The following is a 25610-nucleotide window of genomic DNA, read 5'->3' on the forward strand; positions in this document are numbered from 1 at the left end:
TATTGTATTTTCTCAATGAAATTATGTCAGCTAAACCAAACAACATTTTAATACAAAATTAAACATGGATAAAGTAATTTAAAAATTATAATTTTATTAATAAAGGTAGTTACGTATTCTGAATTCCAAACAAACTATAAGCTAAGAATGGTGTGAAATTTTGTTTCCTTTACAAGTTAGAGCTGAAACAACCCATCTTCCTAATTGATTAGAGTAAGTGAGAGAGAGCTCACAAACTCATTACAGTGGCTCTAACCTCCAACCAAATATTAATAAAAAGACAAATGCATAACGACTCATGGATCCATAGGTTTATAAAAGATGATAGATGGGTCGTTGAGAGTAATTACTTATCACTGCTCTACACCGACTTAGAATACCATACAGCTACGTATGAAGCACCCCCAATTACTATAAATATTAATGCACCCCATTCCCCTTATTTCTCAATCCTCCTCCTCTTTTGTTGTGAAGAAAAAAATGGTTGGTGTGTTTAGGTTAGTGAGGGGGTATCCGGGACCAAGTGGCTTTGGTTCAGCCTCCACCGCCCAAGAGGTTACCGAAGGGATTGATGGAACCAACTTGACTGCTCTAGTTACCGGTCATCGCCTCTCTCTTCTTCATTTTTTTGCAATTTTCACATCATATCCTCTCTAGCTTCCATGCTTTTACTTTTATATATTTTTTTCCTTCTTACCACTTTTTCTCACACACATATAGACTGTCATTTTGTTGAAAGTGTGCTTGAAATAGATTAAAACTTGCATTTCCATCCATAACAAGGTATTTCATTTCTCTATTATACTCAACCCAGAGATTCTCTTTTTTAGCAAAAAGGATTGTTCACAAATCCAGGATTTGTGTCAAGATGATCACTTTATTTGTAATTCAATCTTATTCGTAAACAAACAATTAAACTTTGAGCAGAAATACAAGGACGACGATCACATAACTCTGTCCTAACCAAACAAACATCTTCGCCCTAGGGATTTAGTTATTATAATCTAATTTCACATAATTTGTCAGCTTTACTGTTTTTATTGGTTTTTTATTTGTTTTTTAGTTCAAATCACTAACAGTCTTACCAATTTTGTCCGTTGACTGATGAGAAATTTTTTAATGGTGATAATGATTTTGATAAATACATATATCATTAATATGAACACGAATAAATTATTGAGTTATACTGAATTTAAATATAAAAATAAATTCTCAAAAATAATGCAAACACAAATCCGTCGTGGCCATAATTCAACCCTGTATATATTTATTTGTTCCTCTGTCTAGTTTGTACTATGATATTGTACAATTATTTTTTTGGATAAGTTGCGTCCTGCCTCCCTACAAAGTGATCAGTGATCAGGTATCGAAATTAAATGATATGTTTTTACGATTTAATAGTTTATATTTTTGTAAAATTGAAACAATTAAATTAAAATTTTATTATTTTTTAAAGGTTAAAATATAATAATATTATTATTAATTTAAAATACCTAAGTAAAAAAAATTATATTTTAGAGGTCACGGTATTTGCGACTGCTCCCCCAGTTCTCGACGTTGTTTTTACATATCATTCTGTTCTGTGCTGTTAGAAAAGTGTTGTCTTACTTGAGTTCTTGTAGGCTCGCTGTCTTTGAATGTGACGAGTGAAGACTCGTTAAATCACTACACAAAGTGTAAATTATTGAAGTTGTTTTTTTGAAAATGAAGGAGGAGCAAGTGGAATTGGGTTGGAAACTTCTAGAGTATTGGCTCTTCGTGGAGTCCACGTCATCATCGGTGCAAGGAACATGAAAGCCGCGAATGAAGCAAAGAACAAAATTGTTAGAGAGAACACAAGAGCCCGTATAGATGTTCTGGAGCTGGATCTTTGCTCTACTAGTTCAATCAGATCATTTGCCGACAATTTCATTGCTCTTCATCTTCCTCTTAATATCTTAATGTAAACCAAAAAACCCTCTGAAACCTCAATCTACTCTCTTTTATTTTATTTGAGGATTCATGACAGGATTTTTCAACCTTTCTCAGAAACAATGCTGGCATCATGTTTTGTCCCTTTCAGCTTTCTCAAGATGGAATAGAGGTGCAGTTTGCAACTAATCATATAGGTGAGAATTTAACCACATATGATGACACATAGTTTATCATTTTAAATTATGTCTGGTTCAATAACAATCTATTTCAACAGCCCAGTATTAATCTTTTATTTTTCAGGACATTTCCTCTTAACAAACCTTCTACTGGACACAATGAAGAACACAGTTAAAGCAACTGGGATCCAAGGAAGGATTGTCAACTTATCATCAATAGCTCACCACTACTGTTATAATAAAGGGATCCGATTTCATAAGATCAATCACAAACAAGGGTATGCAAACTGTTGATTAATTATTTTGATATAATGAATGACCAATAGATTGTTCAACAACTATGCATTTTAATTTAATAGACTTTTCATTATTAATGGTTAATTATTTTCTCACAGATACAGTGAGAAAAGAGCATATGGGCAGTCCAAATTAGCAAATATATTGCATGCCAATGAACTCTCTCGTCGGTTGCAGGTGAAACTTGAAAAAGGTTTATTATTTGTTTATTTCTCATTGAAGAATCATGGTATGAGTAACCATAAACTGAACATCCATGATTTTTCAAGGTTTTGTTTTTTCTTTTTTTAAAGAAGAAGAAAGATTGAGGTTGATGAATGAATTATTTTGATATAATGAATGACCAATAAATTTGGGCGGCCAAAGTTGTTGAACAATTTGATTATTTATGACACGTAGGAGGAGGGTGTGAACATCACAGTTAATTCGGTTCACCCGGGATTGATTATGACGCCTCTGTTTAGACACTCCGCTGCTCTGATGAGTATGTTCACGTTACTTCCTTCTTCTTTTTCCCGACAATCATTAATTTATTTTCACTTAATGATTTGACCTATACATGCTTTTGTTGGTATCCTATTTTTTTAATTTTTACCCTTTAAAAATATTGTTTTATTATAACCCAAACTAATAGTATAATGCCGCATTGCATTTTTAAATGGAAAATATATAAATTATAATAAACAACTTTAAAATTTTATCCTTTCAAAAAATTTTATAAAAATATATATGGAATCTAAATTTATGTTTCAATTAAAAATAAAAAAAATTAAATTTTCTTTATATAAATTAAAAATCATCCATTTTTAAAGTTTCAAATTAAATCTAATAGGGTGAATGGCCATCATGCTCTACTGCCACTCATCAGTCATCATTTAAATCCCAATTTCATTACTATCTTATTTTCTAGTTCAGTAGAACAACGGGAGTCTCTAAAATTTAATGTCGTTACAAAGCGTGATTCTGTTCTTGTTAGGTCAAAATTTACACTGAATTTAAAAAAAATTGAACAGCAATTTGAATTTTACCTCCTTAGATTAAATTATTAAATTAAAATTATTAAATAAATTAAAATTAAAAAATTTAAGAATTAAAGGGGTCAGTCAAAAAAAGGTATGTTAATTAATCAAATGTCCAACTGGTCACCATGTCTGTATTGTAAATATGCGGTTACGAATAATCCAGCTAAAGTAATAGTAAAAAAACTTCAATCATTTCAATTTATTTGAAAGGAGAAAATGACTCTCTCTTGTCTATATTTGTTTTTTCTTAAAAGAAGATTGCATTTTCCTTTTTTTTAGATTTACAAATAAATCTCGAAACTTCAACATCAAATCAAAATATCATTAAATTGTCTTAAATTTTATCATATTGTTCCCCTTTTCATAAACTTCTCTTTCTTTGGATCAATCAAACAATACCTACAACACTCTAATTCTTGCATTGGCTGAAATTGATATGGTGATTTTTAGGAAGATTTTACGAATGATGTTTTTTGTTGGGCAAGGAATGAGTAAATAAGAGATAATTTAATTTAATTTTAGTAAATATATTTTTTATGTAAATAAAAAGAGTAAGTTTATTTTATAAGTGTAACACCATGTGGGATTTTCTAGTTGGTTCTTTTAATATAAATTAAATTTTGGTCTAAAAGCTATAACGGAATAATACTTTGTATCAAGTTGTACCAAGAAGAAATTTAAGTGTCAAAGTAAGGGCAAATAGTGAATTAGACCTATTCCATTACTTACATCAAATTCTAGATTTTCTGTCAACCAAATTTTAACCCACACAAGTTATATATTGTCAATGGTTTAAATATGTAAGAGCATTTCTATTAATTTAGTTTTTAATCTTTAAAAGTATATAAAAAATTTTAAAAAATAAAAATCTTAATAATATTTAAAAAATTACAAAGTTTTATAGAAGTTTTTCAAAAAATTTGAAAAAAAATCTTTAATTTAAAACGAATAAAAAATTCATCTAAAAAGAATTTAAAAATTAAAAGTATTAATTACTTCTTGAATGGTAATATTCATTTAGTTTATATTAAAATAGGATTTAGACAAATACTTTTTAATTTAATTATTTAAACTCGATTTAATACTCATTTGATGTTTAAACTTTGGAAAGGACTTATTACTATTAAGAAGTAAATAGCATTTTAAAAAAAAAAAATTGGAACTTTCCTATATTTTTAAATGTACTTTCTAAAAGAACTTATAGTATTTATGTTATTTTTAGAATTTTTTTATACAAAATCTATAAACTTTCAATTTTTTATACTTTTAAATAATAATGATTAAATTGACAAAAGCCATAGACTAAGTTTCTCTGATTTTTTTTATAATTACAAAATTAAGTGAAGGGATCAAAGAATTTAAAATGAAAAAAAATACATGTTTAAAAAGATTAATGTATAATAACTAAATTAAATTTAAAATTTAAAAAGATTACAAGAACCTTACTACCTTTGAACTTGTTTTTAATAGGTTAAATCATGTTTTTCATTCATCCCTTTACTGTATCTAAGTTGAAGATATAGTTATTGAAATTATAATTTTACCTTAAACCCTAAATTACTAATCATGAAAATTGTCATTAGTGATTTAAAGAAAAACTCAAAAAAAAAGTTATTTATTAAAAGGCTATTCAAACTCATGATGTTAGACTCTTTTTTTTTTTTAATGAGAATTTTTGGTTAAGTAAAAATTTATTCATAATTTTGTAATTAATGGTGCAATTTACCCTTATCTTTTTACCAACTCTACTTTATATCGCCTGCAGAACTTTTGAAGTTCTTCAGTTTCTTTCTCTGGAAGAACGTTCCTCAGGTAACAACAACCCTATGTTATTTCAGAGTATTCAGTTTGCCTACATTGAAACCCATGAAACAGTTTGTTTGTGTAATGTTTTTCAACTTCGAAATGGGAATCTTCAACTGATTTGTCCTCTTTGGTTGTGTATCGATAATCATCAGGGGGCAGCTACGACGTGCTACGTCGCGCTCCACCCGCGACTCAATGGGGTGACCGGAAAATACTTTGCGGACTGCAATGAGATGAGACCAAGTTCATATGCTAGAAATGAGTCCTTGGGAAGGGAGCTTTGGGAATTCAGTAACAAATTGATTAGCTCAGTTTCAGAACCTTAACTCAGATCATCACCTCTCTTTCCAAATGGCAAAAAAAAAATAAATTGCACTTACGTATTTTCACATTAAATGGGGTTTCCTCCATGGCATGGCATGAATGAAGGGATGATTTTCAGCATGGGAAATCTTGAAGCATAATAATAAGCTTAAAGTGCCTTTTACTTTCTCGTTTTCGTGTTAAAGGCATCATACTATCATAGCAGTTGGTTTCCTAATATGTGTGAATTTTCAGTGTTTCAAAGGAATAAAATTCTTTCTATATTATTCATATTAGTTTATTTTATACGGATTAATTATTGTATGTATCATTTTAATTATATTATAATCATATTATTCAATATACATATTCTTACTAAGATGACCTTGTAAAAAGGTGTTGTTAACATCAACATGATGCAGGGATCAACAACGACTTACTGCAAGATTATGAACAAGATGGATGATGATTGGTTTGGTTATTGGACTAAAGGTATCATGATAATCAACTCTTGGACGTTGATGAAACTCCTTTGCAATTAACCGTGCCTTGTACCCGTCAATGAAACCATAAGAATTATGTTTAACTCGAAAAATTCACTTACAATTCACTACATTTTAATTAGAATCAGATGACACAAGCTCTCAAGTTCCATTCCGAACAAGAGCATCATATTCTTCCGACATCGCATCACACCATTTTGGTTCTTTCAAAGCTTGAGTTATTGTTGTGGGTTCAAGGTCATGCGATTTGGATAATTGAGTATAAAAATTTAGTTTCTGAATAGGTTTATGAATGTTGGCTTTTGCTCTGGTTTGCATTGGATGGTTTGGTCGTGGTGTATTTTGGGTAGGTTGAGGGATAGGTGGTAAGGGATTTGTAGTGGAGATCAGTGAGATGGATTGGATTTGAGAGTCATTTATGGGGTGGTGGGAAATGGTTTGTTTGGTTTATCACGGTAGAGATTGTGCTGGAGCTTCAAATTGGGGCAGTTGGGTGTTGACTTCAAATGATGATATGCATGATGGTAGAATGTTGACATGTATTAGTGATGGAAAAGGAGACATGTTAAAATACGAGTCAAAGTGGAAATTTATGGAGTGTGTCTCGTATTTTTAGTTAAACCAGAGTCAAAACAAAGGCGACAATGCGCAAGGATTCAAGTGATGTTGCAATGACGCAAAACCAATCGAAACGCAAAGCAGAGGCGCAATGAGGAGACTCTTAACGTCGCAATGATTTCCCCAATTAAAGCAATTAAGCTCAATAAGGTTATTTTTTTCAGTTAAACTCTGATTATACCAAGGATATTTTAGTATGCTTAGAACTCTAATCTTAACTTATAAAAAGGGTCGTAGTAACCCTATAATATACATCTTTTAACAAAAAGATTAAAAGAAGATCAAGAGAGAGTTTTGAGAGAACTTTTAGAGAATTTTGTATTTTAACCGAAGAGCTTTATTTTCAGGGTTAGAGTTTGCTTTGATTGTCTTCACCTTGTACTCCTCGTTTATTTGCTTATTTAGTGAAATTTCCTTGGCCTGTAATTTTTTATCTTTTTTATTAGATGAATTTTTCCACGTAAATTTGTATGCTCAATTTCTATATTCTTTCTTTTTCGTTGTTTATAAAGATCGATCCCCTACGAAAATTAAGTCTTAGTATAAAATTCTATTTAATATATTTCTTAAGATTAAGTACAAAATATGATTATATTGATTGATAAATGTATTTTTTTTAAATTTCAACCGTAAAATATTTAAAGGGTAAAATTAAAAGAAATAAAATAAAAAGAAGTAGAAAAAATCTACATTAAATGATAAGTAGTTCTTTATTTACTTATCATTTTCTATATTTTTCATTGAAGAAATTCTATTACTTAGATTTTTGTGTTTTTTTTTTATAATTGGGGGAAGAGAATGGGGTTGCTTGGGATTGAACCCAAACTCTCACTCTTACAATATAATATTCTTGTCAATATGGATCAAAAGGTCGTTGGTTTTAGTATAGTTTATTAAATGTGCTTAAAAAATAAATTTTAATTAATTTAATTTTTGTAATGAGTTATCAAACAAGATGATAGTCTAAATAACTACAAGGTAGAATCCAACTAATAGAAAGTATATTAGATAAACAATCGAAAAGGACAAAGTCCATTAATGACAAGTACACATATTAGGACTATTGAGACTAGAAATCTAGACATCACAAATGCATATAGTAAGACTTGAACTAGAATGTTTACAGACCCAAAGCTTCGGCTATAACTAATAAAACCAATACCATTAACCTAACATCAAGTTTCATGAGCGGATGAGACTATTAAACAATAATGCTTATTTTTTTATAATAATTATAATTTTATCTAATTCTTTAAATATTATGTTAGCATACTAATTCATGTGGTGCGTCGCATATCAATATGTTGAATTCTGGATTTGTCACATTAGTATACATCAATAATTAAATTAATCAACGATAATATAAGTTAACAAAAGAGACCAATTGAATAAGCTTAATTGATGTAATTTTTTTAAATAATTGATTTAATTTTTCTATTTTTTTATTAAAAAAATTAGACCCTTTTGCTTTTAATATAAAGTACATAAAATAAAAAATAATATATTAAAAAATTCAAAAATAAATCAAATTGAAGCAACTCAATCTTAAATCATATTTTAAATTGATTATTTTTTTCACCAAAAAAAAAGATTTAATTTTTGTAAACTTTTCTACTAAATTTCAAGATGAACTCCAAACTCAACCGAATAGTTGGACTTGTCCGTTAAAGTGAGTCATAAAGGGTTATCCGTTACGAAATATTGAGATATAAAATTTATGATTGTATTAATGATTTATTTATTTGGAGTTAATTTATTCAACTATATTTCTATTATAATAAGACAGAAAGAAAATAAACTATGAATTTCAGCAGAAAAGAAATAAGCCGAAATCAATGGGCCTCGTCGAATTCCCACAAGCCAATGCCACGGACCACCCAAGCCGACCCAGTAACAATGACGGCCGCGAAAACCGGAGGAACAATCCAATCGATTTTGGACTTGCCGAAGAGGTGTACCGGCAAGCACAGCTTCTCTCCCGCCACGTCCATCGGAACTCTAACCGACCCCTCTGTTCCGCACGCTTTCGAGAACGAAGATGACTGAGATACGGCGGAGACAAAGGCCACCTCCGGCGAGAACGACGCCAACGCCACCATCGCAGTTAGAATAACAGTCCACGTGGCAGCGTAGAGTAGCACCGGCCACCGTAAGGTGAGTCTATGAAGCAGGGTTGTAAGAAAAGAAACAATCATTTTTTTCAGTGAGGGGATTTGGGGGGAGGGTTGGGTTTTAAAGAGAATGGATTATCGAGGAAATGGAAGCCTTTTAGAAAGAGGGGATGGCTAAAAGAGGGAGGGAGGGAGGGGACCTAATTTCAGCTACTAAAGTTTAGTTGGGTTGGGGATTGGCGTTGAGCTGTGTAATGAAAGAGACCAACTCCCAGAATGTTTTCGACTTTCTTTTTTTTGGTTAAGGATTTGGTTGCCAGTCTCCACGAACTCCATCACTACGTGGATTTGTTTGCCTTGCTTCGCTAACAAATTGAATCTATTAAAATGTAATTCTGAATTCACTGTCGGATATTGAAAATTTTTACTAATAAAAAAATAGTTTAATGATAAGTCTGGCCATTAATGATTATATGTTTTGTCAAAATAATTTTAAGTGTGTTTTTGAATCTTTCTTCCCCGTCAACCTTTAAATTTTTTTTTAAACTGTATTTTCAAACTGCCAAAAAAAACTTTAAAATATAATTATAGCTTTTTTGACAAAACATGCAAATGTTAATGGCTAAATTTATCATTAATCTAAAAAATTTAAAATATTCAAATTTTCAAAGATAATCTTGTTAAGAATACTAATTATAAAGCTTGAAAATATTAATATTCGTGGATCATAAAACAAACATAATTTTATTTTATTTTAAGAGTGAAATTTTAAAATAAGTTCAAACTTTTTTATTTTTAGGTCAACAATTTTAGAATATTTAAAATAATATAATTTTCTTGAAGTAAAGTCGAGCATTGAATTTAAAAAAAAACACTATAATAAATTCAGTTCTGCCTTTTATTTTTATAAATTTTTCTATTAGTTTCAATAATAGGTAGAAAAATCATTATAATAATCAATTTTAATTTGTTACGTCCATTAAGTAAGGGATAAATTTAATTTTTATTAAAAATAAATAACTTAATTACACTTGATTAGACTTCAGTCCATCAAATTGAACTTTTGAAATCAAGGATAATTTATTCCAACTTATAAAGTGGACGATGAAAATTGAAATTATTAAATTTTACAATAAAAAAACCTAATCAAACAAACGACCAATTCAATAATTTAATTAAATCAGACTCAAGTCAAATTTATGGATTAGACCCCCAAAGTATTAGCGTGACTCTAGCGCCAAAACAATGGTAAGAATAAAGAATAATTTAGGAAAACACTAGCATTTAAAGGGATATTTATAACTACAATTTGATATTCGAAACCAGACTTGTAATTGGATGGATATTACAATTATAAACGTCAAAGAAGATTAAGTAGCATGTAATTAAGTTTTCCCAAATTTGAAGAAACATTGGTTGTACCATAGCTTGGTTGAAATATATTACATGTTGGTAACTTGGTGCGAAGAGAATGCTTTCTCTACCTTCAGAGTAAGGAATAAAAATGAAACCAAAGAAATAGAAATCGCACCAACCATGATCTCCACCATTGTCTGCAATGTCACAACTGGGCTCAAAAAGAACACGACTGCAATCGCGGAACTCTGCCACACCTTCAGCTGTGCAAACGCTCCTTCCTGTTTCAGATGAAATATTCACTTGTGGTTACAGAGAAAAAAGTTGTGAAGTTACTGAAATATTTAGACCGAACATATACTTGTTTCATGTTCGTACCGTGTCGTGCTTAAAAAGTAGAGCAAGCAAAGCACTGAGCTGCGTGTTCAAAACCCCATCACCGACGCCCAGGAAAGCCGCCATGAGAAGAGGGTATATTACGCCAAGCACTCCACTAGTTGCACTACATCACAACATTATTTAAGGTTAAAGTAGGATAGAGAAACAGCTGGGAAGTTAAATACAGAAAAACTACAAGACCGCTTTGCTCTAACCTGTATTTTAGCAAAAGCCACAGGAATATCAATGCCTGAAAAAAAGCTCCCCCACAAACTATGACAGTAATTGATCTGAGGCCAGATGTGAGTCGACCAGCCGCCAGGGAACACTATCACAAGGTTTTACCATCCAAATGAGAGTAGATAATAAATCAACCAAGTGAGCTACCAGCACTTAATGAGAATAAATATCAATATTTTACCGACTTTGTAAGACTAAAGTGAGCACTGCCATACAGTAATAAACAGAACTTGCATGATGGTCAAGTCAAAGAAATGCTCGTTTTAATGCAGGCATATGGATATGCATCTATGGAAAAGAAACAAGTAGCCACTGTCCTATGGCGAAGTGTCTTGACAAAAAAATAACACAAAGGATTTTAGGAAATTTTAAATCTTTCACTAAAGTAAGGAGAAATAGTTTACTACGAAGCTATTCATTAAAAACCTAAACTTTCATGCGGTTATTTTGAAGTAAAACTAATTGTTGATAACTAGCAATCAATCCTGAATTTTAAGTACTTACAATTGCATCAAAAGCACCATAAACTGCCATTGCACCACCCACACCAGCCTCTCCAAGAGTTGGGTTTACAATGTCCTTGGTGTAACTAGCCCTAAAATTGCAAAATATATCTAACTATGAAAAAAGATGAAAAGTTTTCTTTAAGAAGGCAAGGCTTGAAACAAGTTGTTGCAGTAAAGGGCCTAAGCAAGCAATACCATACAAAAGCTTGCTGTAATCCTGAATAAGCAATAAGAGGAATGACCAACAGCATCCGCATGTCAAGCAAAGGAAGGATAACTGAATTCAACCGAGATGCCACAGCAGAACAAAAACTGACAGAAGAATCTTCTGATACCTTCTCTTTGTCATTGGTTTTACGTATGAAACACATAAGAATTGTACCTAATGTCATACTACAAAGAAAGACAATGAAAAGCAAAGTCGTGCTGCCGGTACTTCCTTCCTGCAGTGTAAGAATAACTTGTCATTAGCCATTGAACATTTAAAAGGAAAAATGAAAAACACTAAACCCAAGCTGAAAGATCCATGCTATCAAATAATAAGATGGAATCAAATCCCATGATGATTTTTTTTTTTGGGGGGGGGAGGGGGAGGGAGAGGCAGGGCATTGGAATGGTGGTATGTATATAACTACCTAAAGAATAATCAGTTCTTGAAAGAGAAATTAAGTACTAAAATCAAACATATCTGGAAGCATGCAGAAAGCTTGGACTGATTTTTCCACCCTGATATTGAGGAAGACACCATCGTCCAAGAACACAAATAGAATAAAAGAGGAAAAAAACTGTTCTTCATGAAGGTAACACATACCGTTCCCTTTGGCAGTACTGCAAGTGTGATCAGATTCCCAACAAACTGCAAATTTTAGCAAAACCAATTTGTAGTAAAAGATTAATGTTTAGCATTTAAACCTCGTCATAGAAAGTTTCTGAGTAGATTGTCACAGCAAAGATTGTCACCTGGTGAAGAGCAAAAACTGCCCAAAATTCTCCATTGAAGTTACCAATCACAGTTCCTTCATGTAAGCCGGTATCTATAGCATGACTGCGTGCAATAGAAGTAAGATATGTCCCCTGAGACACTAAATTGGTTAAGAATCAGAAATCAATCAATGATAATCACTATACAAGAAAGATCGATGAACCTAATAAGTCTAAATCGCACACATACCTCCCCAACCCATATTACCGAAGCTGCAAAACCCATATACAGTGAAACTGGAACCATAGTATACCTATAAGATTAAAAGATGGTCAATTTGAAAGTTCCATTACAACATGGTTAAAACATAGTATGGAAAGACCCAGTTCAAGTTGAAAGTACCATACACAGAAATTGCGCAAAAGGTCAGTATTTCATTTCTACATTAATTACCATTCAAAAACTGAAAAACAATTACCACGTAGGCTTCAAATTTGCAGCTATATACAACCAATAACCAGTAGTCCCCAGCACCACAGCATTCTTAGACCCCAGTACTCGAACCACCAGCGAAGCAAACAAGGAGAAAAACGCAAATGATACATACAGTATCCCGAGTGATACCGTTCCCAAGTTTCCTTCCTGAAACAGCCCAAAAAAAAAGGAATGGTTAAAACTTTTTAAATTTCAATAATTCAGGAAAACTGTAGAATCTCTTAAAAATTCCCGAGAATTTCAAACTTCAGTCACGTTTATACTCAACCAAATAGCTGGATTTGAATTCAATCGAATGAAAATATATGAGACGGAAAAAGGAACTCACGGAATTAATAGTAGTCTCTAAATTCTGAGCAGCTCCATAAGCAAGGAAGATCAACAAGAAGGCGCAGCTCAAAATATGAACGTCCCTCGTTCGGTTTTTGGGAGTTTCACCTCCCGAAACATCAACGACCAGGGGCGCCTCTTCGTCGCGAGGATCCATCGATTCGATTGCCATATGACTTGTAATTTTAGCTCCAGCTGATTTTAAAAAACCCTCCAGGAATTAGAGAGTGAGAAATCCAAGAGAGTGAGGTCAAGAGGGGAAAGATAGCCGGCTTGAAGAGTGTGGAGTAAAGGACATACGAGAAAAGCTACAACTTCGGATTGTTGATTAAAAATATTGGGTTGGGGACCATGTGATTGCCGAGAAAATCGTAGGAAAATCAAAACATGTGTAAGGATTCTGAATATTCAAATTGATTATTTTGGTTTCGTATCATTTTGAAAGGAATCTAAAAGTCTTCGAATTAATCGATGATGATGAAAGATGACAGAGGGGCCGGAGTATCGGACGGCGATGGAAGCTTAATCGACTAAAACATATATTATTTCTTAATTCAGTAGTATTTTATTCAATTGTACCTAAAAAACGACAGACAAATTTCTTCATTTTTTTTCCTCTTCTTTTTCTAGTATCCTCCGTCAAAATTAGGAATCCAACTATAAAAGAGTGTAAAGGGGAATCCTCCATTGCAGTTTGAGTTCAAAAGTATGATTAATTCGTTAGCCATTCCTATTCATTTTCCCAGCAATAATTTAGATTGTATTAAAATTTTAAAATAATTTAATATAGTGACCAAGTATTTAAATAATTTAGGTTAAGGTTCTTTAAAGTTTCTGAAATATACTAAAAAAATAAATTAAGTTTCTGTATATTTTTTTTGTATTAAATTGAGTTCTTCAATATTGAAATTTCAATCAATTAAATACCATTAAAATTAAATCAATGGTTAATATTAACATTTTCTAAGTTGTTTTCACCACATGGCACGTTAGGATTATGCCATGTGGTGAAACTTGATATTTTTATTTAAAAATATTAAAAATATTATAGAAAATCATAAAAATGTTTAAAAATATAATGCGTAAAAATTAAAAAATTATTATAAATGACAAAAAATTCTATAAATTATAAAATTTATTAAAAATTTGAAAAAATACTAAAAATTAAAAATTTTATAAATTACAAAAAAAATATGAAAATTGTAAAAATTATTAAAAATATTAATGAAATTAACAAAATATTATAAAACACATAAAAATTATAAAAAAATAAAATTATATGAAAAAAATATAAAACTAACCCTAAAAATATAAAACTACAATAACACTACAAACCTATTAAAACTTATAAAATATTTATTTGATCCCTAAAACTATCTATTGTACTCATCCAGATCTTATCAAATCTTGTATCTCGTTTCTCCATGGTCCATGATAGGGGAAGTGTTTTGACATGTAAAAGGAAAGAAAATGGATTGAGAAGGGAAATGACAACTAAGGTTATATGTAAAATTGTAAATATTTTTAATTTTTTGTAATAATACTTTTGTAATTTCCATTTTTATAATTTTTTTCACATTTCTATATTTTTATAATATTTTTAATAATATTCTATATTTTTAAATATATTCTTAATTTATAATTTTTATTATGTTCATAATTTATATAATTTTTAAACTTTTTTTAATATTTTAATAATTTCTGATTTTTAATTAATTTTATTTTTATTATTTTAATAATTTTTAATATATTTTTCTATATTTTAATTAATTATAAAAATTAGAGTCCCAAAAAATCACATTGAACAAATGAATCAAATAATATGGAACTATTATGTTGTCTATAAGTTTAATTGGGGTTATAGGTTTCCTTGACTCTCAAAGTTGGATTGACTCCTAGATATATAAATATGATTATCTTGATTGACAAAACATTAGATATGACTGTTGAAAAATTCGGGTTAGAAAACGTGTTTGTTTACATAGTGAAAATTTGAAATTTTTTTTCTAAAATGCGAGCCCTTTGTGTTATTTATTAATAAACTTTACCAAATTATTACATGTGTTTTCTACTTAGTCAATCACCGACTTTTAACCAATACAGTCTTCTATACTATTTTTGAATCCTCAATTTATTTAGAGAGTAGGATCTAATTCACAAACTAACTCGAGTTAATTCCCTCTATGGAACAAGAAACCTAACTCGAGTTTTCTAAAAAATAGGATTTATTTAAAAAAATAAATCTCACTATTTTCTTATAGAGTAACTACACTTAGAGTTGTGTATATTTAACTTGGCCCATACTCATTATTTATAGGAAAATTTTACATAAGTTCCACTTGAACAATAAGAGACAACATAATAATATCTTAATAAAAAACATAATGTCTCACTAGGACTCACATGGTGGGCCGTGGCACTCACACTGGAATACCCTAGTGTGTCTCCCGCCTTACTACTAGCAGGTTTTATGAACCTTGTATTAGGTGTAGTTATATTTACTATCTAGACTTTAAATCAACTTATCTAATTTGTTCATCTCAATAACTAATTACTTATTTTTTAAATATTAATTAATTAATTAAAATAATTTTAATTAAATAATTTTTCTCAACTCAATTCTGATTTTGTTAAGATTACGACGATTTTAACATACTAAAACATATAAGTAAATAAATTTAATTGTCTCATTTAGTAAAACTAAAAAAACGGTTTAATTTAATTTTTTCTTTAAACATATGAGCAATACACGAATTCATTTATCTTTTCATTGCCTTTATTCATTCAACATATTGATTCTAAATGCAATTTGTGAAGAGTTGTGTTGAGCTAGTGGAAGAACTAATTGAATATATATAATTAGCATTCAAATAATTTGTAATTAAGTTTTAATTTTTTATTTATTAATTACAATATTATTTAGTCATGGAGTCAATCCACTAAAATTATCATGACTAAAATCTACCTTCCCATTACGAAAACAAATTATAATCTTACTTTTCCAATAACCTTATAATTAGTGTGTCACTCTCATATAATATCATTTATATCTTTAAGTTACTTATGTTCACTAATATGATCATCTTTTATCTTATGGTAATCATTGCATATTTCTTTGTGAAAAAAGTCTATTCCTAACACATAGTAATAAAATCATTCGTATTAGACCAATGACCTGTGGTCATGTTTATTTTTCATCACCCATGCAATGCCAATGAAAGTATATTATTTACCCTTTATTGGACTATAAATTCTACTGTTTTAAGCAAAGCCATGTCATACATATGTAGTATACCCAAAATATAATCTTTCTACTTTATTATCAATTGAACACAAACTTTTAATATATCAAAGTATACGAGTTACGTGTACATAGTCAGTTACTTACTTATGATTGAGGTAAGTCACACCATAAACATCACAAGTGAATAAATCTATAAACAGATCTAGGATAAATTCAACTCGGGTCATGTTTAATTTATTGTTAATCCAGACAATCACACTATATATTTATTTTTTTGGAAGTCATCCACTTTGATGCCCAAAATAAGGTATCTCCCCAATTATACTTGATAATCTCTTAAATCAATTTGCTTAATTTTGACACTTTTGACTATGAACTACTTATATTATCTACAAATATAAGTTATCTTTTCGCATCATGATTCGACCACATAATGCAACTTTATATTAGTTAAATGTTAAGTAATTAATGAGTCAATATTTACTCATACACTTTACTTTTCATACCAAAACTATTAAGGATAAATATATAAGAGATGATAATTTAAACAATGGAATTTTTCTAATGAATCTGTTGAAAAAGTTACAAGCATTAATGATGAAACAACTACAATAAAGGTACTAGATCCCAATAGACTCAGTTTTAAAAAGTTATGAGTTGATTATTGAACAATTAGTAAGTTTATATGTCTAAACTTTGATTACTCAATATTTGCACAATTATTACCTAACCCAATAATCCAAACCATATCAACAACAACTTAAATCCCAAACCCTACTAAAGTCATTTTCAACCCATGCCTAACCACTAATCCAACTCACTTAACAATCTTTCATTCTTAATTCACTTACCATTTCCTATTTAGCCAAGATCATAACCTAAGAAATATCACAATAAAGTTATTCATACATTCTTACCTTGAATTAGCAACCAAATATCTCCACAACCACGATCAAAACAAACAAAAATTTCAAAAAGAAAAAAGTGAACAAAAGTAAGAAAGTCTCTTGTTTCAACGAATCTTGATTAGGACATACAAAAGTAAAGGGCTTGAATAAAATAAGAGAAATAGTAATAAGAATATATATATAATGATACTCAAATGTACCAAATTCAGTTAAGAATTAACTGGAAAGTTTTAAGTGACAGAGGTTTAATCTAAGAGGTTAGGGAGAAAGTTTGGTTGAAAGGAGGAACATACCAAAGTTAAGTAATCATTTGACAATGATGGACGGAGATCAAAGGGCTTCTTTGTTAGACCTTTGATTTTAAATTAGTGGGTTTTAAGCCATTTCAATAAAAACTATACCATGAAGTTGAAATAGGAGGGGGAAAGGCACTAGTTTGGTGTGATTCTTAGTCGAATGGGGAGACTAGATGGTGGCGAGATTATTGGAAAAAAATTATGAATAAGGTCTATTAAATTTTAAAACTTTCAAATAGTTCAATGATCAATTTGTAATTTTATTTTTTGAAATTAAGTGGCCAAATTACAATGTTATTAATAGTTGAATGACATTGGATGTAGTTTACCATATGACAAATAATGAGTTAATGATCACATCTAACATCCATTACCAAATTAACATGCGAGTGACTACTTTATAACTTTTTAAAATTGAGCAACGAAAGTTTAAACTTATTAATAATTGAGTGACGTTTGGTATTGTTTACCTTAAATTTTAGCACGCCAAGCTTGAAAATCATCTTCCAACCTATTAAGTTACTAGGAAAGTGATTACTTTCCTACATAAACACTACCAACTACTTATATTATAAGGAGCTTATTATTTTTCTTGGTATCAAACACTAACACGATGTTCTAAGACAAAATTCCGTCATATATAAAAATGTAAAAACATGCCAAAAAAAAAATTTTATAAAACAATAATATTTTAATCTTTACTCCAGTGAGTTTGTTGGTATAGTAATGATACGGATGAGAAATTATTGAAAACATTTTTTAAAAATCTTTTTGGCTGCTCCTCTGACCCTAATTGAAAAGTAAATATTGACCGCGAATTAAGCATTTTTCATTCCGGTTTGCTTGCCGCTCTCCAAACCTAATAGAAACCTGGACGATTTTTCTTTTTCTAGCTTTCCACGAAATCTAGATCCGTCAGATTTGAAATATGGTTGTCTTCATTACTCGTGCATGCTTTGTTCTTCGATTCGATATAATTCTATGTTATTCGTATTCGATTTCTGAATGTTTTCTTTTATTCTTGGACTTGTACAGTTAGTGTTTCCGATCAAAATTTCCATTGTCCAAATTATGATTAAACTTTGACTAACGTAAAATAATATCTTCTTCTTGTTTTTTTTTTTTTTTTGGTATAGTTTGCGAGTTGGATTGGAGGCAGACATTCAAGTCTAGCATATTGTAACGAATGCCAGTTTAGCATTGCTTTGGAGGCATATATTCAAGTTTTCCGGACGCATTTGAATTCTTATTTCTTTCTCTGGATTTCCAGTTTTGAATGCTACTAATGGAGGAAGAAGCAGTTTTTATGGGAACCTCAACAGAGGAGATTATGGAGAATGTAAATAGTACAAAGCCTGAATTGAAGCGGGCTTTAATTAGGTGCTAGCGTTCTTGATAGAGCCAGAGTGAAGGTAACTATTGTTCCCCCTATCTAAATCAAGGTTAATTTTGTTTTTGTTAAGTGTTGACTCGTTTATGGAGGTTATTACTATTGTTTGGTTATGGTTATTAGAGAATACTGGATGGAATTATTCATGCTGGTGAATATCGGTGTGGATGCATTTTATGATTCATCCAAAGTCGCTCAACTGTTCAACTGTTATTTGTTCTTTTAACGCTTAGTATTTAGGATGTATAATGTGTGTGGTGTGTGAGCAGGTGCTGAGTGCTTATGACTTTGAGCAGCATGCTGATGCCAAAACTAGGTATGCACATAATCACATAAACTTGGAGAATGGAAAGCACTCAGATAAAACCAACAAGGTAAAATCAATATCCAGGTTGAAAACCAAGAAAATGCATTCAATGAAACTTGACCATAAGATAAGTACACAAAAGATATATATATATTTTAAAGTTGAAACACTTGGAGATCATAGAAAAAAGAAAATAGGCAAACTCGGTGGCTTGATGTTATATTTCTTCTTTGCTTCAACCTTTCTGCAACTCCGATGCAGACTTGCTGCAGAACTTAACTGCTTGTTAAAACCTGAACAATGGCAAAAATAAAGTGGCTTTGTACTGTCTGGCAAAAAATCAATTTTTCATTCTCTTTGGTTGGTAGTGTCTGTATTAATATACCCGGTATGGTAGATTTAATATTTCTACTCTTGCATGTGCTGCTTGAGTCGACCACTTACCTTCTTTGCTTAAACTTTACACGTGCCACCAGATACGGCGACAATTAGCTTAAATGTAATTCCTGCCATCTGATAGAATCTATATCAATTCGTTTCTTTCCCATTTGGAGTTAATTTTGATTATTACACTTTTGTAAATTTCCATGTTAATATTCACAAGCATTGGATGTATTGCATAAGCTACTACTTACGCGTGGCAACTTGATCCTAGATATTTCTCCACACTGTCAATCCTAGATAACATACACTTTGCCGGTACATATACAAATAAGGAGCCCTTTCGGAATTGGAAAGGTAATAACTTATGCTTAATGCTTTGATTGATTTATGTAGGTTAGGTTTGTTCTATCTCATATGGCTTATTGTTTGTTTTTCTTTCTTGGGAGTTTGTGAATAGATTTGCGGTTTCGTTTCTTTTTAATTGCCAAAAGTAAAAGAAACAAAAAGATGAGAATTCAATTAGAGGACTGCCATTTTCCTTGAGGTTGTCTCTCTTTCTTCTATAGGCAATCAAGTCTAGTTAAGGAAATAAAAACAACATTGAGGAGAAATATCTAGGATCAAGTTGCCACGTGTACGTAGTAGCTTATGCGATACATCCAATCCTTTAATATTAACATGGAAATTTACAACTGTATAATAATTGAAATTAACTCCAAATGAGAAAGAAATGAATTGATATGGATTCTATAATATGGAAAGAATTACATTCAAGGTAACTGCCGTCAAATTTGGTTGGCTTGTGTAAGGTTTAAGCAAAGAAGGTAAGTGGCCCACTGAAGCAGCGCATGCAAGAGTAGAAGAAACAACGCAGACGCTTCTGTCCTCTCATGTGTGGTTACGCAATAAAAATCCTTGATTCTTTTTTCCCCATTTTTTTGCATTCTCAATGTTTTGGAAGTGAGGATGAATTTTGAGAGTTAAATATTAAATCTACCATACCAGTTGTATTAATATATATAGTGTCAACCTTCTTAAAGAGAAGGAAAAATTGAATTTTTGTGTCAGTACAGAGCCTCTTTAGTTTTGCCATTGTTTAGGTTTTAACATGCGCTTATGTTCTGCAGCTAGTCTTAATCGGAGTTGCGGAAAGGTTATAACATCAAACCACCTAGTTTGCCTAATTCTGTAAGGTAAACTGATATAAATTTTTGGTGATTTCTTTTTCTATGATCTCTCATTTTTTTCAACTTGAAAAAAAAAAAAAAAAACTTTTCTGTCCTTATCTTATGGTCAGGTTTCATTGAATGCCTTTTCTTGGTTTTCACCCTAGATATGGAATATGGATTTTACCTCGTTAGTTTTATCTGGGTGCTTAGTGGAATCAAATCTGGCATTTGAGCATCACGTTTGCCTTTTCAATTTAGTTCTCATATGAGTTGGTGGATTGAATTTTTTTCTGACTAATTTTATGGTTAATTCCTCAAGAGGGCTGTTATTAGGGCTATCTACCTTCTTCATAAGATAGATTGTTTGTTTCTTTTTCTTTTTCTTTTTCTTTTTCACACCTCACAGACATTGTACCTTAAGACCTAACTCAGTCATGAAACGGAAGGGAACTGCTGATGCTGGCACGAAGAAAAGGTACACTATGGCATATGCTGTGCTTCTTCTCTATGTAAAATTTAGATCGGCCTGAATTAAGCTGGAATTTCTTTAAATTGTTTTCAGGGATAATTTCTTGCACCAGTCACTTTTTATGCCAAAAGGACTTCCAGATGGGGCTGAATTGGCTTACTTTGTCAAAGGACAGGTGAAATGATTTGTAGAAAATTTATAGTTGATTGGCAATAATTTATGTCTAGTACTGACTGAAACTCTCAGAAGAAATTTATCCAGAAGCTAATTGAAGGGTACAAGCAGGGAAGTGGCATAGTCTGTGGATGTTGCGAGCGAGAGGTAAGTTTCTAATTTATTGTCAATTTGAAGCTAGATCATCTCTCTCATCTATGATTTGCTTTAAATTTGTTTTGGTACGAGCAGCTTAGCCCTTCACAGTTTGAAGCACATGCTGGAATGGCCGACAGAAGACAACCGTGAGTGGTCTATACAGAATTTGATCTTTCGCTAGAATATTGAGTCATTCCTTTTTAACCTTTTACTTTTTCTTTTTTTAAATAGGTATCGTCACGTCCGTACATCTAACGGATTGACGCTTCATGATATAGCCTTGTCATTGTCAAATGGACAACGCATTACCACTGATATCGGTGATGATATGTGTTCAATATGTGGAGATTCTGGAGATCTGCTTTTTTGTCATGAATGCTGTCAGGCTGTTCATCCAGGTGCGTAAATTTCTTTTATTTTGAACTGTTTCTTCTAGGTTTATGTTTTGTTGAGACAGGTACTTCATTCAAAATTGGTGTTTAAAGTATTTGATATTGGGTGGCCAACATCCAGTGATTATATGATCTTTTCAATTACAACACAGTGCACTGTGTTCAGCATTTGAAGCTCTAATCATTTTGTGCTTTTGTGCCTAATGATTATTAGACTGTCTTCCAACAATTTTCTCTCAAACAATGAAACAGAAGATGCACATGCCTGATTAACTTTTTGTCATTTTGCATCTTAATTGTGAAATACATTGAATTTATCTTGTGCTTGATTTTCATTTTGATCTAAGGTTTTCTTTCATCACTGATTCCATTGAATTTCTTTGTTGCAGCTTGTTTGAATTTAGGGCACCTTCCTGAAGGTGATTGGCATTGTGCAAATTGTGCAGATGAAAATGGTCTTGGTAGAAAAGCTGTTTCAGGAGAATCTTCAAGGATAGCAAGACCAATTGTGATACGATTGACAAGAGTTGTTAAAGCACCAGAATTTGAAATTGGTGGTTGTGCAATTTGCAGGTTGGTATTTCTGTAATTTTTTTCTCCATTCTAGTATGCTGTCTCTAAACATATCAATATCTTAGAATCTGAGGTTCAATGTGTGAATAATCCTTCAATGAATTCATATATATGTTTGTTTATTATCCACATAGAAGCATGTTGGAATTGAAACTAGTGGATTGTTAATAGAGAGGCTTTTTAGGAGTCAATAATCTCCCAATAGTTTCTTATTTAGACTTTGTGTTCCCTTTTTTTTTTCTTTTTTTTTTCCGTTTATTTATAGATTTCTTACATGATAACTGCTTTTAGTCTTTATCCATGTCTGATATTTGTATTATGAGACAAGGATGACTATTATTGTTTTTTTCAGGGAGTATGACTTCAGTTCTACTACCTTCGATGATCGGACAATTATTTTTTGTGACCAAGTATGTGCAGTTTACTCATATTATTTCTATCCAAACAGGCTTTTTCTTCGGTATATCATTATCTTTTTCTTCTGTCCTTTCTTAGTGTGAGAAGGAGTTCCATGTTGGATGCCTGCGTGATAGTGGACAATGTGATTTGAAAGTAAGTCTTAAATGCTCTTGCAGTTTAATTGTTACGATATATGTACTAGTTGAATTTTTTTTATCATTTTGTTTTTCCTCCATGCAATAGGAAGTTCCCAAGGATAAATGGTTCTGTTGTGATGACTGCAAAAGGATTTATGGGGCCCTCCAGAGTTCTGTTTCCAACGGGGTGCAGATAATTCCTACTTCATTCTCAAATGTAATCAGAAGGAGGCATTTAGAAAAAGGATTATTTATTGATGAAGCCACAGATTGTGTTCAATGGTGTATACTAAATGGAAAAAGCCATTATCCTGAAGATCTGCCATTACTTTCAAGTGCAGCTGCAATATTTCAAGTAAATTTTTCCTCACATGAAACTTATTAGCATTCAGTATATTATAGTAGTTGCTCATTGGGTCATATTCTTTATATACTTTTTTTTTTTCATCTGACCTTTTTGTTCGAACATGTTACCTTTTACCTAGCTTTTTAGTATTGTACTTGGAGCTTGTACAATAAATGTTAACCAAACTTTTTGAATTGAAATTTTGAAATAAGCTCTGTGCCATGAGTGATTATGGCTTTTGAACAATATATAAAAGGAACATGTTGGAGCGAGTTCTGAATTCAGATGCTCTCAGACGCATTTTTAGAACGCCTGCTATTTGCATACACTTCCATCCACGTCTCAGCATATAATTTTAGTTAAAGCAGTTGAAGTTCTTAAGCATACAATCATGATGAGGTTGGGACACAAAGAAAATTGTCAATCTTAGAGAATGACACTGGTACTTTTGAATTTGTGGATATATTACCGATGGCTGATGGATAGAATAAGATCCAGCTTAACTAAAGAAAAATTGTACTCAGATCAAATTGATGAATTCCCATTCATACAAATTACAAGAATTGCAGTTGAGGTGAAGTTGGGATTTTAAAACTAAATTAATGATGGAACTGAATTTGATTAAACATTCGTAAGTATTGGTTATACTATGGATTTTTCTGATATGCACGTCTATATGCTAGCTGCCTTTAGAGTGTTGATTATCTTGCTTATATTATATTTAGTTTAGTTGTATTTAATAATTAACTGTCTGCTCAAGTTACTTGTACTTTCTTTTTGACAGGAATGCTTTGATCCCATTGTTGCAAACTCTGGTTGTGATTTGATTCCTGCTATGGTCTATGGGTTTGTATCTCATTCTTCCCCTTCCTACCTTTTAGGTGGTTCTAATGTTTTATTTTCCTTTTTGGCTTTAAAACAGAAAAAAGGAAATATAGAATCTCTTTATGACTAGAAAAGGTGTTCGCAAGAAAATATGTTTATTTATATGTGATTAATAGGATGTTTTGCTTGATTTATCACAAATTTTGCATCTTAATGATACTACTAAAACTGTTAAGGCATAATTTACTTGTGATCTGGTTTTTTCGGATTGGATCTGACAGTTGCATTTTGATCTTTGTAAAGGAGAAGTATATCTGGGCAAGAGTTTGGTGGAATGTATTGTGTGGTTTTGATTGTCAGGTATTTTGCTTTTTGTCTTTCATTTGGGTGGTGGGGAGGGGGGTGTTGTTTTCTCTCTATTGCTTTATTGCATATGCATGTATACACTGTGTTGGTGCATGGTGCAGGTCTGTTGTTGTATCAGCTGGTCTTCTTAGGATATTTGGTCGGGAGATTGCTGAGCTCCCTGTGGTAGCGACAACTAGAGAACACCAAGGAAAAGTAAGTGATTAGACTAAGCATGTGCATCGTTCTTGCTGTCAACTTCAATCCTACTATTTTAGGCAGTTTGAAATTACATTGCAATTCTATGTTTAACTTTACAAATCTGTCACCTTAGAATGCTGTTACATTCTCGTATAGCTTATCGGTTTTTGTTCCAAGTCTTCATTCAAAACACGAATGAATGCACTAGTTCTGGACCAAGCTGACATATCTTCATTATCTTTGATCTTGTTATAGGGATATTTCCAGGCATTATTTGCTTGTATTGAGAGGTTTTTAAGTTCACTAAATGTGGAAAGCCTCATGCTCCCTGCAGCTGAGGAAGCTTTGTCAATTTGGACAGAGAAGTTTGGGTTTACAAAGATGAAAGAAGAGCAAGTAAGTGCCATTCTAAATTTCTTTTGGTTTGAGAAACAAAGATGATAAAAGCTTTAAGCGGCCACACTGAACTTAATTTTGTGTTTCAGTTGATGAATTACCAAAAGCAGCTACAAGTGACAGTTTTCAAGGGAACGTCAGTGCTGGTGAAGAAGGTGCAGCAGATTCCAAATAACTCTGTTAATCTCCCCGATAACTTTCCATCGGAATAGCCAGCCAGGTTCAGCAATGGCTTCAAACATGACTTTTAATTTGTCTTGTTGGGCTTTTGAACCCTCCGTGAAATTTCCTTTGTGTTTTACAGAATCAAACAAGCTTTGCATGATGACTTCTTATTATGCATGCATGCGGTAAACAGAAAACCTTTTCTTGACATTTTAAAGGTTCTTGAATAACATATTAGTGCCTAAAATCATGCTAAGATTTACATATTTTGAAGGTAACTAAGAAAAGATAATGTGAAAATGATATGTGGTTGGTGCTTTATTTAAACTACAAATTTTGTTTTTGAAAATTATAATCTACTTCAAATCATACCAA

General features: G+C 31.4%; 4 protein-coding genes across 11 annotated transcripts; 2 read left to right on the forward strand and 2 right to left on the reverse strand.

Annotated features, from left to right (window-relative positions):
• Positions 1 to 242: 242 nt before the first annotated feature.
• Positions 243 to 5809, forward strand: LOC107889705 (short-chain dehydrogenase TIC 32 B, chloroplastic). Its single transcript, XM_016814233.2, has 8 exons — positions 243 to 601; positions 1711 to 1942; positions 2029 to 2108; positions 2215 to 2368; positions 2486 to 2564; positions 2787 to 2871; positions 5175 to 5221; positions 5368 to 5809. The coding sequence occupies exons 1-8, from the start codon at positions 424 to 426 to the stop codon at positions 5539 to 5541; spliced, it is 1029 nt and encodes a 342-aa protein (XP_016669722.2). The 5' UTR covers positions 243 to 423; the 3' UTR covers positions 5542 to 5809.
• Positions 5810 to 8340: 2531 nt separating this feature from the next.
• On the reverse strand, positions 8341 to 9195 carry LOC107890358 (uncharacterized). The gene has a single exon (XM_016814811.2). The coding sequence runs from the start codon at positions 8832 to 8834 to the stop codon at positions 8472 to 8474; it is 363 nt and encodes a 120-aa protein (XP_016670300.1). The 5' UTR covers positions 8835 to 9195; the 3' UTR covers positions 8341 to 8471.
• Positions 9196 to 10058: 863 nt separating this feature from the next.
• Positions 10059 to 13650, reverse strand: LOC107889707 (UNC93-like protein 3). Its single transcript, XM_016814244.2, has 10 exons — positions 12976 to 13650; positions 12631 to 12794; positions 12402 to 12465; positions 12191 to 12304; positions 12042 to 12086; positions 11426 to 11673; positions 11229 to 11319; positions 10700 to 10812; positions 10485 to 10608; positions 10059 to 10387 (listed from the first exon to the last, which is right to left on the reverse strand). Exons 1-10 carry the CDS (start codon positions 13147 to 13149, stop codon positions 10193 to 10195), a joined length of 1332 nt encoding a protein of 443 aa, XP_016669733.1. The 5' UTR covers positions 13150 to 13650; the 3' UTR covers positions 10059 to 10192.
• Positions 13651 to 18187: 4537 nt separating this feature from the next.
• Positions 18188 to 25497, forward strand: LOC107889706 (increased DNA methylation 1). Of its 8 annotated transcripts, XM_016814240.2 has the most exons (18): positions 18191 to 18356; positions 18562 to 18837; positions 19085 to 19189; positions 20634 to 20699; positions 21082 to 21150; positions 21238 to 21319; positions 21391 to 21465; positions 21550 to 21602; positions 21688 to 21854; positions 22238 to 22421; positions 22774 to 22831; positions 22917 to 22973; positions 23064 to 23312; positions 24088 to 24149; positions 24432 to 24488; positions 24596 to 24689; positions 24930 to 25070; positions 25160 to 25497. In XM_016814240.2, exons 5-18 carry the CDS (start codon positions 21110 to 21112, stop codon positions 25280 to 25282), a joined length of 1443 nt encoding a protein of 480 aa, XP_016669729.2. In that variant the 5' UTR covers positions 18191 to 18356; positions 18562 to 18837; positions 19085 to 19189; positions 20634 to 20699; positions 21082 to 21109; the 3' UTR covers positions 25283 to 25497. The 8 variants fall into 8 exon arrangements, with proteins under 8 accessions (XP_040932752.1, XP_016669726.2, XP_016669724.2 ...); XM_016814239.2 differs by lacking the exon at positions 20634 to 20699 and having other exon boundaries at positions 19085 to 19131; XM_041076818.1 differs by lacking the exon at positions 20634 to 20699 and having other exon boundaries at positions 18188 to 18356; positions 18562 to 19131.
• The last annotated feature ends 113 nt before the right edge of the window (positions 25498 to 25610 follow it).

The sequence above is a fragment of the Gossypium hirsutum genome, chromosome A09 (genome assembly GCF_007990345.1).
Source record: "Gossypium hirsutum isolate 1008001.06 chromosome A09, Gossypium_hirsutum_v2.1, whole genome shotgun sequence".
In the NCBI taxonomy this organism is placed as follows: Eukaryota; Viridiplantae; Streptophyta; class Magnoliopsida; order Malvales; family Malvaceae; genus Gossypium; species Gossypium hirsutum.

Bases quoted from the DNA above. Each gene is read 5' to 3' on its own strand.
- LOC107889705 (XM_016814233.2), top strand. From the start codon at position 424: ATGCACCCCATTCCCCTTATTTCTCAATCCTCCTCCTCTTTTGTTGTG. The intron at 1,943-2,028 runs GTAAACCAAAAA...AACCTTTCTCAG, and splicing joins CTTCCTCTTAATATCTTAAT to AAACAATGCTGGCATCATGT. The intron at 2,872-5,174 runs GTATGTTCACGT...TATCGCCTGCAG, and splicing joins ACACTCCGCTGCTCTGATGA to AACTTTTGAAGTTCTTCAGT.
- LOC107890358 (XM_016814811.2), bottom strand. From the start codon at position 8,834: ATGATTGTTTCTTTTCTTACAACCCTGCTTCATAGACTCACCTTACGG.
- LOC107889707 (XM_016814244.2), bottom strand. From the start codon at position 13,149: ATGGCAATCGAATCGATGGATCCTCGCGACGAAGAGGCGCCCCTGGTC. The intron at 11,674-12,041 runs GTATGTGTTACC...CTTACACTGCAG, and splicing joins CAGTACTGCCAAAGGGAACG to GAAGGAAGTACCGGCAGCAC. The intron at 10,388-10,484 runs GTACGAACATGA...CATCTGAAACAG, and splicing joins TACTTTTTAAGCACGACACG to GAAGGAGCGTTTGCACAGCT.
- LOC107889706 (XM_041076818.1), top strand. From the start codon at position 19,064: ATGTGTGTGGTGTGTGAGCAGGTGCTGAGTGCTTATGACTTTGAGCAG. The intron at 21,855-22,237 runs GTGCGTAAATTT...TCTTTGTTGCAG, and splicing joins CTGTCAGGCTGTTCATCCAG to CTTGTTTGAATTTAGGGCAC. The intron at 24,690-24,929 runs GTAAGTGATTAG...ATCTTGTTATAG, and splicing joins CTAGAGAACACCAAGGAAAA to GGATATTTCCAGGCATTATT.